This window comes from Meles meles, chromosome 11 (assembly GCF_922984935.1).
Source record: "Meles meles chromosome 11, mMelMel3.1 paternal haplotype, whole genome shotgun sequence".
NCBI lineage: Eukaryota > Metazoa > Chordata > Mammalia > Carnivora > Mustelidae > Meles > Meles meles.
The window spans coordinates 9,505,542-9,519,841 of NC_060076.1; the positions used below are offsets into that span (position 1 = coordinate 9,505,542).

The following is a 14,300-nucleotide window of genomic DNA, read 5'->3' on the forward strand; positions in this document are numbered from 1 at the left end:
GAAAGTGCATAGAACTCTTCTCACCAGTTAAGTTCTCTGAAAGTTCAGCTGGGCATGATTTTTCTGTGATGACTTTCCCCCAGTAAATGTGGGGACATCAGGAATCAGCAGCAAACATGCCGGGTAACTGACAAAAGTCGATGATAGGTGACAGGTATCTGAGACTGGGAATTACCAGTGTTTAATACCTTTATTTGCTAAATATTTTTGAAATGAAAATTTAACTGTGTAATGTTGAAATACAGTACCCTCTTGACCTGTATATAGTGTATTAGAGTTTATAAGAATTGTGTAGGTTCCTGAGTGTGTATTTTTGTAAACAGATAAGTGTTTTGAGCACTGTTGACTTCGTAAAAGTGTAAGAGCTATAAGTAGTGTACAAAAGACTCATGTGTGTGAGAACTCTGAGACTTGCTAATGACATACCAATTGGAGAAAAGATAGACTGTCCCATGAAACTGACATGACATGACAGTGCTCTCGATGGACGTAGAACATAGGGGAGGAGAATGACATGGAGGAGGTGAGTGAAATGCCTCCAACTAGTGAAGGAGTAGTACTGCGTGTGAATAACAAGTTGACAACAGCTGAAGAACATATCTAAAAATATGTGTTTCGCCTGGGAGCCCTGGAAGGCCTCTGATACTTTCCTCAGATCTCTTAGACCTCCCCTCTGTCTGACCAAACACGCCTTTCTTTCATAGTCAAAATAATAAGACAGTTTCTTACACCTCTAATCTTTTCAATAACCATTAACAACAAGAGCAGTCTTTTGAATCTGATCATTGGACCCGTTAGGTGTTATCTGAGAAGAACAAGATTGTCATTTGGCTTGACAAAGAAATACATAAATAAATGTATAAAATGCCCCAGTGTTTTATTAAGATCTGCCAGAACCCCCTGTGTGACATAGGCTAGCTAGTATTTCTGGTTTTCAGTATTATTGAACCGGTGTCTTTGTGTTTTCATGAATGTTTCAACAAAAACATGAATCAGCAGCCACTGTCTATTACCATCACCCAGAAATCAGAGATTTTGTTTGTTTGTTTGTTTGTTTTTACCTCACCTGCTTTTTAAATTTTTTAAAAGATTTTGGGCTGTCATCGTGTTAGAGGTCTGAACATACTTTATTCCTACTTATAATTGATTATTCATGATTATATAATGATGATTTGTAAGTACTGTGGGAGCGCCTCCTGGGAGGCAGGTGCGTTACTAAGTATTTTTCCTGTATCATCTGTAATCTTCACAGTAATCCTTAAGGTATAAGTATCCCCCCCATTACATATTAGGAAACAGAGGCTCGGAGACGGTAGGTTACTTGCTGATATCTGAGAACCCATGCAGCCCTGCTGTGATTCCAAGTCAAGCCAGCTCAAAAGCCATCTACCTCTCACCTTGTTTGGGGGAGCTGAGCAAAAACAGAGCTGATAATAGAACAGACAAGTGTGTAAGACCTTGTGGAAAAAAAACCCAAACTCTTCCATCTTGGATAGCTAGACCCTCAGACAGACTTCAGCGTTTTCCTAGTGCTTTATCAGCCTTTCTCCAGTATGTGGTGTTTTTTCAATGTCAAATTCATTGTTTCAGACTTCCTCCCCTCCTCCTGCCCCTTTGATCTTCCAGGCCCTCAGTACCGCCTAGAGAAGCAGAGCGAGCCCAATGTCGCCGTGGACCTGGAGAGCACTTTGGAGAGCCAGAGCGCATGGGAGTTCTGCTTGGTCCGAGAGAACAGTACGTTGGCCTCCTCGCTCCATGCCTGCTTTGTCCGTTGCAAACATGCTTAGGAGTCCTGTGTTTGGGAACGCTCACTGGTCTGGCTTCCCCAGGCAGATTTGAAATGACTTTGTTTTCCAAGGCAGATCTCAGCCTTTGTGCCAAGTGTGTCCCAAGTGAAATGATTGATTTTATACATTTTGGTAAAAAGTCTGCATCCTGTTTAGTACTGTGTGATTAATATTTTTCTGTTAAGCTGTATCTTCTTAAGTTAGGAGCAGCCCCAGAAACAGCTTAGAAATATATGAGGCCTTTTCTGGGGCCAAGACTATTTTGTATATGAAACAATTGGCCCTGTCAGTATCACTGTTCAGACTTTTAGTTTTAGAAAATTCTGTTTGCATATGCCTTAGCAGGAGGCCGTGTAGTGGTTCCTAGAGCTATGCTGTAAGCCTTTTTAAAACTTCAGTTCATTTCTTCTTTACTTTCCGAGTTGTGAATCTTTGCCACTCTCTCCTCTATATTCCCACTGACTCAAGGAACAAGGATGTGAAAACTGAGAATAGGGCAACCAACTCTCCACTGTTGGTCCCGCTTTAGGACATTTACACAGGCTATTTCTTCTGCAAGGAGCACACTTCCCCCACTCCTGTTACCTGTTTCTCATCCTTTGTCTCAATTCAAATGTCACATCTTCAAATAGACCACCTGTGATTCCCCCCCCCCCCCCCCCCCCCACCTAAACCTGATCCGTTCCTCACTTCGGTATCCTATTCTGTTCGGTCATAGAGTAGACTACTTTTTCTTCATTATATATTTCAGCTTATGATTATATATTTTTCTCAATGATCATTTGATGTCTATCCCCCAACTAGGTTGGTTGTCAGGTCTATGAGGCTGTCCTTGACGCATGCAGGTTGTCCCTCATTATTTCAGCAGATATTCACTCATCATCCACTATAGGTCAGTACTGTAGGAGCTTAGTCAATATAGATTGAATGAGTGAATGAATGGCAGTTTTAGTCATGCCATTGACCCTCTAAGCAAGACCAGCTTGCTACTCACTGATGCGAGGCCTTGATAGCCTCTGCTGGAGAGGCATGCAGAAATTTTGCCGCGATGGTGAAACATGATCCTTGCATTTATTTTTTTCAAAGATTTTATTTATTTATTTGAGAGAGAGAGAGCATGAGAGGGGGGAGGGTCAGAGGAAGAAGCTGACTCCCTGCTGAGCAGGGAGCCCAATGCGGGACTCAATCCTGGGACTCCCCAATCATGACCTGAGCCGAAGACAGTCAGTCACTTAACCAACTGAGCCATCCAGGTGTCCCTGATCTTTGCATTTAGCAGCAAATTCTTGAAGGCAGAAGGTTGGTATCCCCACAGTCTACAGCCAGTTATGAGTATCTTATATAAATACACAGAGAAATAAACATCAATTGGATTCCCAAATGGTATAAAAAATTCAAATAAGTAGTAAACAAAAAATGTTTATCCCTATCAACAATGTAAGATTAAAAACATTTTAAAGCAACAATGGAATACTTTTCACCTGTCAGATAAGCTGGGTATTTCAAAAAGAGTCCTCACTGCTGGGAAGAAATAGGCATATTCAAATACCAGTGACTAGTGCAAGTTAATGTAACTGCAAAAGTATCTAGAGACCTAAAAATGTTTTCCCCAGTATTTCTGCTCATGGAAATCTGTCTTAAGGAGAAAAGAATCTGAAATGCAATAAATATATGTGTATATGGATAGTTGTTAGAGATTTATATTATCTAACACTAGAAGAGTAGTTAGATAACTTAAGGTATATCCCTGTATTCAAAAATTGTGCAGAGCACATCACATCACCATTTGGTAAAGGCAGACCAAGTAATTTGAATAAATTCTCCCACTGAAGGTAACTTAAAAAGCTGATTAAAATATATAAATCAGGACGCCTGGGTGGCTCAGTTGGTAGAGCCGCTGCCTTCGGTTCAGGTCATGATCCCAGCATCCTGGGATCGAGTCCCGCATCGGGCTCTCTGCTTGGCAGGGAGCCTGCTTCCCCCTCTCTCTCTGCCTGCCTCTCTGCCTACTTGTGATCTCTCTCTCTGTCAAATAAATAAATAAAATCTTAAAAAAATAAAATATATAAATCATCACCCTAAAATCATCAGAAAGCACAAGATAAAAAATATGGACAATATGTGGGAGAAGATTGAACCGAAAGAACTGAGATCAATACCTAGGAACAATTTTACCCTGACATCATCCAAATTTGAGGGCTGCTATAGTCAAAGGAAATTTTATAGCATTCAAATTCATATATTACAAAAGAAGAAAGGCCAAAAAGTAATAAGCTTATAAGCATTTAGTTTAAGAAATTGGAAAAGAAACCAAATAAAGAAATGTAAAGAGAATAAAAGGAAGGAAACAATAAAGAACATTAATTAAGGAAATAGAAGATTTAGGGACATCGAAGCCAAAAATTAGTTCTTGGAAAACATTAATGAATTACTAAACCTCTGATGAAATAGATCAAAGACAAGGAAGAGAAATAACAGAAACAAATGGTAATAAAAGAAAAAGGAATTATACTTTTATTATCAAGGATCTGCAGTTAATAAACAGGTATTAGGAAATTATTTTTGAAAGCCTCCATACCAAAAATTATGAAAATGTAGATGAAAAGGACAAAGTCCTTAAAAAGAAAAAAAACTCAGCTTACCAAAATTGACACAAGAAGAAATAGAAAACTTGAGTATACTCAAAACTATTTTGAAAATTGAATTCACAATTAAAAACCTTCCCACAAAGGAAAATCTGGCCCAGATGATTTCACTGGCTAGTTGTATCAAACACTTAAGAAGTAACTCCAGTCTTACATCAGCTATTCCAAAGACTAGAAAAAAAAGTGATGCTCTCCATTTCATTTTAAGAGACTATCTCAGTCTTGTTACCAAACCCTAATAAATACTATGCAACAAAGAAAATTTAAATAGATACAAATATCCTAAACAAAATATTAGACTGAATCCAGTATTATATTAAGGGAATAATACGCATTCCCAAGTTGGGGTTTTTGGGGGTTTTTTAAAAGATTTTATTTATTTATTTGACAGAGAGTGAGTGAACACAAGTAGGCAGAGAGGCAGGCGGGGGGGGGGGGGGGGAAGCAGGCTCCTCATTGAGAAGAGAGCCCAATGCAGGCCTCAATCCCAGGACCCTGAGATCATGACCTGAGCCGAAGGCAGAGGCTTAACCCACTGAGCCACCCAGGCGCCCCCCCCCCCCCCGCCCGCCCCGCCAAGTTGGGTTTATTCAAAGAGCACAAGGTTAGTGTGACTTTAGAAAAACCCAGTCGAGGGTTGCCTGGGTAGCTTAGTCGCTTAAGCATCCAGCTCTTGATCCAAGTCAGGTCTTGATCTCACGGTTGGAAGTTCGAGCCACGCACTGGGCATGGAGCCTACTTTAAAAAAAAAAAAACAAGTCAAGATAATTCGTCACAATAACAGAGTAAAAGGATAATCATCTCGGGAGATGTAGAATATTATCCAGCCATTGTAAGTTGTATTTACCGAGAGTTTTCACAATGGGAGAAATAAGTTTTGATGTAATATTAAGGAGGAAAAATACCAAGGAAGCAAAATAACAAATACAGACTAATATCAACTATGTAAAAACAAAACAAACAAAAAGAATAAAAGGAAATGCCAAAATATCAATAATAATTGTCTCTGGTTGGCAGTATTCTGGGTGATTAATTTTCCTTCCCCTTTATACTTTACTTACACTTTCCAGAGTTTCTATAATGAGCATGCATGACTTTCTAAGAAGAAAAAGTAAATAGTAAAGTTAACTTAACTAAACTTTAAAGTTAAGTTTACTTTACTTAACTTTAGATAAAGATTACATAATAAGAGTAGCTCTTGGGGCACCTGGGTAGCTCAGTTAGTGAGTTAAGCATCGGCTTAGGTCATGATCTCAGGGATGGAGCCTTGAGTAGGGCTGCCCGCTCAGTGGGGAGACTGCTTCTTCCTCTCCCTCTGCCTGCCTCTCTCTCTGTCAAATAAATAAATAAAATCTTTTTTAAAAAGTATGTAAGAGAAGCTCTTAATTTAACAATCCTTATGATACTTGAAATCTCAAACCATGTATAGTACTACACCACGGCACACCCAAGGGAGAATTATAACAACACACCCTTTGCAACTTGTTTATCTAATTTTTTTTACCTGATTTAAATGGGTAGTCCCTCCCTCCCTGTCATTTTCTTTCATTCTTTAAAGACTCTCCTCTAAAGCAAACTGGGGAAACTAATTCACAGACAGGAACTCTGTAGTAGATTCTATTTCAGAATGTTGATGCTTTGTCAAATGATTAAGATGAAGCGCTGTTTGTTAGCATCTTACTAAGTTTTTTGGACACATCATACTTACTCATGTTAAAAAAAAATTGCTCAGATAACAAAGTGTCTGTAGTGAAAACTTCGTCTCTCTTCTCTCCCTTAATTCTCCTTCCAGAGACAACAGTTGTTCCCAGTTTCTTCCATATCTTTCTAGGGATCATCTGCATATATGCAAACATACTCTATAAGGATGTGACTGTACCCCCCACAGGCATGTGTATGCTCACGCATACCCAGTGTTCACACACATTTATACTCCCCACTACGTAGAAGCAAATGGTAGCAAACTTACCATTAGAGTGCTCATTTTTCTTTTATCTTTTTTATTTTATTTTATTTTATTATTTGTCAGAGAGAGAAAGCATAAGCAGGGGGAAAGGGCAGAGGTAGAAGCAGGCTCCCTGCTGAACAGGGAGCCTGATGTAGGACTTGATCCCAGGACCCTGGGATCATAATCTGAGCGGAAGGCAGATGCTTAACTGACTGACAGACCCACCCAGGTACTCTTTCTTTTATCATTTTAACAATAGATTGTAGAGATTATTCCACAGCAGTCCACATGCCACTCCACATATAAATTCACTTCTTTCTTTTTTAACCATGCCACGGTATTTCATTATATACTATGATTTCAAATTAGTTGTTTTTTTTTTTTTTCATTTTCTTTTTTATTTATTTATTTATTTATTTGACAGAGAGAGAGAGAGATCACAAGTAGATAGAGAGGCAGGCAGAGAGAGAGAGAGGGAAGCAGGCTCCCTGCTGAGCAGAGAACCCGATGTGGGACTCGATCCCAGGACCCCGAGATCATGACCCGAGCCGAAGGCAGCGGCTTAACCCACTGAGCTACCCAGGCGCCCCTCATTTTCATTTTTCTTTGCTTGTTTGTTTTTAAAGAAGAGGTCTGTCTCTCCTCCTAGGAAAAAGGCACTGTAAGGATTGGTAGATAAAGCTTTGAAATCTTGGCTCTTGTTCTCACTTCACTTCTAAGCATGAGCGTAGTCTTAATAACTTGTGTGACATCTATGAGCCTCAGCATCCCCATCTTAAAAGACATGCAAGAAATTCCAGTTGTCTCACTCTGAGTCAAAATCACTATGATCGTAACCTTACTAGCATTTACAAAGGGCACAAGGCAGGGCAGTCAGTGGTTTGGGATCAGTGGAATATTATTACTAATATTTGTAAAATAGAAGTAAATTATGAAAGCAATTTATTCCTTTTTCAGAGAAGGTTTTTTAATCTTTTGTTTAATTTTAAGTAGAAATTCCAATGAAACAGGTATTGTTCTCCCATAGCTATATATTAAGAAGTTGGATTGAAGACAAAAATATTAGAAATAGAAATTTTTTTGCTTTTGTTGGTATTTTTTTTAATGTTTTTGCTTCCTTTTTTTTTTTTTAAGATTTTATTTATTTATTTGACAGAGAGAGAGATCACAAGTAGGCAGAGAGAGAGAGAGGGAAGCAGGCTCCCTGCCAAGCAGAGAGCCCAATGTGGGGCTCGATCCCAGGACCCTGAGATCATGACCTGAGCCGAAGGCAGAGGCTTTAACCCACTGAGCCACCCGGGCGTCCCTCTGTTGGTATGTTTGATCAGGCCAAGCTTGCTGTCCATAAAGCCATTTTGGAGGTGAACTAAATTAGGAGCATCTATTATGCAGTGTTTAATAAGAGAATATGCTGTTGAGCCAGATTGCCTCGGTTCACATTCTGGGTCTGTCACTTACTGGCTGTGTGACCTTGGACAATTTACTTAACCTCTCTTGGGTAGTTTATCTGCCTTCACAAGGTTGACAGGATTCAGTGAGTTTTAATAATCATAAAGCTCTTAGAATGGTGCCTGGCACATAATAAGCACTCACTAAATGTTAACTTTAATTAATAAATAATGAACAGTATTCTGTGGCTGACAGAGCAGATGGGCCACAGATGTGGAGGTCTGGAATTATAGACCTGTTGGGGCCCTCAAGGAGGTGTGTGATGGGGGGAACTGATACAGAATGGAGGGAGGAAGGGGAGGCAGATCTGTAAGTCTGTGTCATAAGACCAGAGAACTTAGAAGCCGGTACTTTAGAGTAGATGTGCTTTGGTGCCCCAGAAGAGATGTGTACCTTATAAGTAAAACCATTTGATTGAGCACACAGCCACAAGGATGGATATAAGCCTTTCTGTTTTTCTTCTAAGGAGGGATAGTCATAATTTTTTATATCAACCACATCAAAAGATGTTTCCTAAATTACTTATTCAGGCCTTCTTTTGTAAGGCATCATGCTAGACATTTTGCAAACGCTCTTTTATAATTTTCTCAACTACCCTAATAAGATACTTTTCTAATTGTGGAGAGCAGTTGTGACTTGTGCAAAGTTAGCTAGCCAGTGATAGAACCAGAATTCTAAGTCAGCTGTCTGATTCCAAAGCCCACCCTGAGACTGTTGATGAAATAACCTAAATTTTCAATCCTAAGAATTGTGACGACAATTGTCTTATACACTGTGAGAGAGAAGCTTGCTAATGAAGCTGACATGACAAGAGTTTCTGCCTAGGGACGGAGGGCTAACATTTGTGCTTGGATCTTGGCCTAAATAAGAAAATGACAAGCCAAAATCCTTGAGCTTTCCAGTTTGGATTCTTGTCTGATAATCTACCTCATCCTTCAGCCAACTGTCTGCCAGAAGCTGGAATCAGACCAGAAGAAGGCGTGAGTACGTTATGGAGAGGATGTAATGGTAGAAGACTTCCGTTCTTGTCTAAGCGTCTGTATAGATTCTGGCATCAACCTGAGCCTCACTTTCCTTTGTGCCAAATGTTACCAGTGACCTTTTCTCTTACCCACTGATCACACATAGGTAGACTGTCCAGGTCCTTAGAAGAAAAATCCAGCGCGAACCAACTTATTCTTTGCACAACTTTAAGAGAGAAACTCAGGAATTTTCCGTCATCAGGAAAACAGGCCTGAAATTAAACTGGCTTTATGGAGTACCAACAAAATGTCAGACCGTGTGTCTTTACTGTTTGATCACTCGAGAGTCTGCCGTTGTTGTAGTTCAGCATAGTGCTTTAATGCCTCCGCAGCCTTTGCCATCAGACAAACCATGTCACTTACCTTAGTTTCCTCTGTACGTGGAGGTGGTGGAATCTATTCACAAGGGTTTTTTGAGGATTAAATGAGGTACAAGTACTATCATTGTAATGACCTTTTAGGCCATTGTGCTCATCATCTTTATTTTATAGAAGAAACTAGGCTTTGAGGGGTGATTTGCAAGTGATTGCATGACTAATAATCAGGGGTGGGGGCTGGAAAACTGGGTCTTCTGTGCAGTAAGTCTAGTGCAACAGTTGAATCTGATTATTTTATTTCCTAGTAGAAGGAAATACTGAGGTCTCAGTCTGTGGGAGGCCTCTTCCAGCTCTTTTAGTTTCCCCTTAAAGACCAGAAGAGAAGTTAGCTTCCTGTTCCCAGGAAGAGTTTTTCCTTACCTCAGTCGGAACAGTGATTCCACTGGGCGGATTGACCACCCCTGCACTGGGCTGTGACCATCACCACCCCTCCCCAGGGCAGGGACCATCCTGGTGCCTGTGGCCAGGTATGGTTCATTACCCTGGATGGAGTGAGCCTCCCAAGTCCCTGACATCAGCAGGCTTCTCACTAGGGCTCCAGGGGACAAGTACATGAAAGCTTTTTAAAGACAATTTGGGATTTGCGTGAGCGTCTATACTTGGGCTACGCCCCCAACTCATTACCTCCTCCCTCCCCCAGTAATACTAAATAAAGAGGAAGGCAGGAAGCAACCATAGGCAGTGAATGACTGTTCGCTAATCCTGTTGTGTTTCTAGTTCCTCTTCGCTGTGCTTATTCATACTGGGCTGATCCTCCTCCTGTGTGTGCTCTGTGCCAGCCCTGGAGACTCCCTGGTGGTTCCATTTGGCTTCTGGGGGCTTTCTTCAGCCACAGATTACTAATCTCTCCAATTTCTATCGTGTGACTTAAATACCAAGGCTTTAAGCCTCTTTTATTATGTAGCACAACAACAGTCTTCAAGTGCACAAGAAAGTGTGATCGTGCAAATAAACTCTATTTACAAATAGAAATGACCTGTGGTGTTCATGGTTTGGATGTTAGGTTGAATTACTGCCGAAAGCCAGTTATGTTTCTGACTTTGGTCGGGGAAAAGTGTTCACTATAGGGAATTTTTGAACAGGTGAAGGTTTTTCCATGTAGATACAGGTGACAGCTCCCTGCTTTGCGGCATGCTAACAGAGGATTAAATGAAACAGAAACATTGTCCCCAATGTAGGAATACCTGTGTGTTTGCACCTCTTGCTTTCTGGTTAATGTGAACTGGTTGGTAATGTGTTGCAGTGCACAAGGTGTGGTATTTGCAGGCACTGTGTGACCTTGGACAAGTCCTCCCCTGTGAACTTCATTTTCCCATCTGTAAAATGTGATGGTAATCCCTACCCTGTAGGGCTGTTAGGAGGATTAGAAGAGAATGTGTGTACTAAGAGCACAGTGATGTGTATGCACAGGCAAGTGTTGGCCAGGCCCAGGATTTGTCTGCCCGTGTGCCTGAGACACCACAGCTAGTCTGTGCATGTATGTGATGGCCTTTTCCCTGCCTGTTCTTCCTGTTTTCCCACTAGCTCTTAGACTTCCCACAGGCCCCTTTTGGCAATGGCCAGCACCAAGGGGTAGGTGGTACCTTGGGTCCAAACCAGTGCTGACCTGGACCAGAGACAAACTTGTGCCCTGTCTGCACCTACTTCTTCAGTAATGAATGTCTGAATTGCAGTCTCTGTGGGCTGCAAAATGCAACGTGAATTGCATTTTTCGCTCTCCCCCTTTCTTGAAAGTTTCCCCCTTTTCATTTTATCATTCGGTAGTAATTAGTATTCAAGGGAAATTGGTCTTAATATATTGAAATTGGTTAAGTGCATTTAGACCTGTACCACAGCCAATGTCTTATTGGAAAATGTAATTGGGGACTCTGTGTATGTAATTAATTGAATTACAATTAAGAACTTTCATTAAGTGATACACTGGTACATTAGAGCAGTAAGGAAACATGTTTGACGAGCCACAAACCCTGTATGGGCTTTAAGTGAGGGCACAGGGATTTGCATCCCTCTGGTAGGCTCCTGGCCCCAGAATCCACTCTGCTGCCCCTGACTGATGGCTTGGTAATGCCTCAGGTGACATTTCTGCGGTGACTCCCTGATGGGAGATGGGGTCCTTCTAGCTTATGTGCCCTCAGTCTCTGACTCTGGAGTCAGAGAGAGAGAGAGAGACCTCAGTGTTGATCAGATATTACAGTTCTCAGGTATTTTGTCATGTAAATTGTCAAAACTGCCCAGGCTCCTTTTACTGTGTTTTCAACAGTAACAAAGATACATTGGAGGAAGAGAAAGTGATAGGAATTCTGTCATCAGCCTAACTTGTGAGCAAACCTGTAATGGACCAGTGGTTCAGACCCTTGGCTGGTCATGCTTTATCCTCTGAAAGGTGGTTGGTTTCTTTCTTGGCACACATTTGTTTATTCATCCCCTAAGCAGTGATGGTGTCCTCCTCTAGGCCAGTCACTGTGCTGACACGGTACAGTGGAGCCCCACATCGTGGAGCCCACAGTTGTGAGAGGTGCTACAGAGGGTATAAAAGAGTAGCTAGCAGGTGTCTGGAGCTGTGGGAAGAGAAGGCTTTCTTGAGGAAGAAGAAAAAGGAGATAGTAAGTAAGGGAAGAAGGGCCCAGTCCAAGGGACTGCTCATCTGAAGGCCTTGAGAAGGAGCTTGACCGGTTTGGGAATGAATGAATGAAGTGGAGTGAAATGAGCAAGGCTGAGAGTGCTGGAAGTGAAGACTGAGGGATGCACAGGGTCTAGAAAGCAGAGCCGAGAGGCCCTGGTTCCGTGTTCTGTTCTTTTTAGAAATTCTACAAACCGGAAACTGTTTCTTTCTGATCACCTCATAAAACAAGATTACCCTGATTTATTGAGGGTCTGAAATCTCCCTGTGGAAAGGCTCTGACTCCGAGAGTTTAATCAATTAGGCCCTGACAGCAAGGATCCCTACCCTGGTTATAGCATGGAGCGTTCAGTGAAGGGCATATCCTACCGTGTGATCCCGATGGCTTTGGCGAGATTACCGCAGAGGGCATGCGTGCGCGCATGTGTGTGTTATACTATATCACCTATTGATTGTTTTTTAGAGACCAGCAAAAAATGACTAGTAGCCAAAGGGAAGTGTTTAATAGAAGAGAAGTTTGGGGTTTATGAGGCTTTAGGGACTTAAAAGGCCTTTGGAAAAAAAAGATGTGATGGATGTAGAAAGCAAAGGGAGAGTTTTTCTCCTTGACTCACTTATGCAGCCAGCTTTGAGTCTTATAGAAAGAGTGAAGAGAATTAGGTTTTATCCCCGATTCTTTGTTCTGGCAAGGCCAGACATGATTGTGTTCTCCTTAGATACTGTTTTGGCCCATGGATTTGGACGCTTGCAGCCCATCAAAGGGACATTTTTAACCAAAGCATTATGTGGTGATTAAGGGCACATTTTTGGAATTAGACAGGCATAGGTTCAGTTCCTAGCTCCAGCCTGTGCTACTTGTACGGCTGTGCTAACGGGATGACATTCTAAGCCTCATTTTTCTCACCTGTAGAAAAGGGGATAATAATAGGCAACAAAAGGGCATTGGGGAAATTAAATGAGATAGCTTATTTAAAGTGCTGAGCATGGTGTCTGGCATACGGTAAACACTCAGTAAATGTTAGCTGCCCTTGTAGTTGTTGAGGCAGGATCCCAGTCTGGTGGGTTATCTGAATGGAAAACTAGTAACGGTGTATTAGGTTCAATTAACCAAGGTAAATACAGGGATGGTTTATGAACTCGGGTACTGTTGTTTTGTTTTGTTAAGATTTTATTTATTTATTTGACAGAGACACAGCGAGAGAGGGAGCACAAGCAGGGGGAATGGGACAGGGAGAAGCAGGCTTCCCGCCGAGCAGGGAGCCCGATGTTGGGCTCAATCCCAGGACTCTGAGATGATGACCGGAGCAGAAGACAGATGCTTAGAGCCACCCAGGTGCCCCCAAATTCGGTTAACCTGTGTTGCATCAAGCTTGAACATCTACTGTGTGCTCTGTAGGACAGAACATTCCTGCTCTTAAAGGAGCTCATTGTCTAGAAGGGGAGTACAGATGTTTATCACACTTACCATTAGACCCTTCAGAACTACAGGGTTTCAGGGGAAGGATCAGGGAAGATTCTAGACTAGGACCTTGAAGTAAGTGTATACATTTTAAAAAGTGGGAGGGACGTTCTGGCCAAATGGTATAACCTGAGCAAAGTCCAGTTTAGCTGAAGCAGGGACTGTTCCATGTGGGCAACAGCAATAAGGCATTGAGATAGAGCAGGGCAGGGGTGCGTGGCTGGCTCAGTCGGCGGAGCATGTGACTCTTGATCTCGGGGTTGTGAGTTCAAGCCCCATGTTGGGGGAGAAAAAAAAGAGTAGTAGGGCAGAAGATGGTTTATTTCCTATCTATCTATCTATCTATCTATTTATTTATTATTTATTTATTTTAGATTTATTTTTTGAGAAACGGGAGAGGGCAGGAGCATGCCCATGAGCAGAAGGAGAGAGGAGAGAGAATCCTCAAGCAGACTCTCTGGTCAGAGCCTGACACAGAAATTGATCCTAGGACCTAAGAGCATGACCTGAGCTGAAATCAAGAGTCGACCCTTAACTGACTAAGCCACCTAAGTGCCTCTATTTCCTCTTCATTTAGTCTGTTATTTGTACAGCAGTATTTTATTGTGTGCCAGGCCCTGACATGGATAATGCCTCTGCCTTTGAAGAATTGAAACCCCTCCACCTCTGACCATTTTATTTTCCACTGTTCCCCTTCACACAATCTTTGCTCCAACCAAATGCAAACGCTTGCTCCCACTTTATGGACTTCACGTTTTTCCCACTCTGGATTGCCTGTCCCCTTTCCATCGTCTGGGAATCCTGCCATCCTCCTGTGTTCTTGAAGCACTAGCACAGTCCCCCATCTGTGGTTGGTGCTGAGTGACTATTTGTGAACCTGCTAGGATCAGTCAACCGTATCATCCAGCTATAGAGAGTTTAAAGGTGAGGTTGTAACAAAGGCCATCATCTTCTGGTTGAGTCCTAGAGTTGGCATAGATCTTTTTGGGAAAG

The 14,300-nt window shown here is 41.8% G+C and overlaps 1 protein-coding gene across 7 annotated transcripts in view; it reads left to right on the plus strand.

Moving 5' to 3' along the window:
* MAPKAP1 (MAPK associated protein 1) overlaps positions 1–14,300 on the plus strand; it is a 249,295-nt gene that overhangs the window by 182,548 nt on the left and 52,447 nt on the right. For 6 of the 7 annotated variants that reach the window (XM_046022726.1, XM_046022730.1, XM_046022731.1 and 3 more), the window contains one exon: positions 1,627–1,734. The exons of the other annotated variant lie outside the window; for it this stretch is intronic. In XM_046022726.1, coding sequence (XP_045878682.1) covers positions 1,627–1,734 — 108 coding nt within the window. The remainder of the gene's footprint in view (positions 1–1,626; positions 1,735–14,300) is intronic. 7 annotated transcript variants of the gene reach the window in all.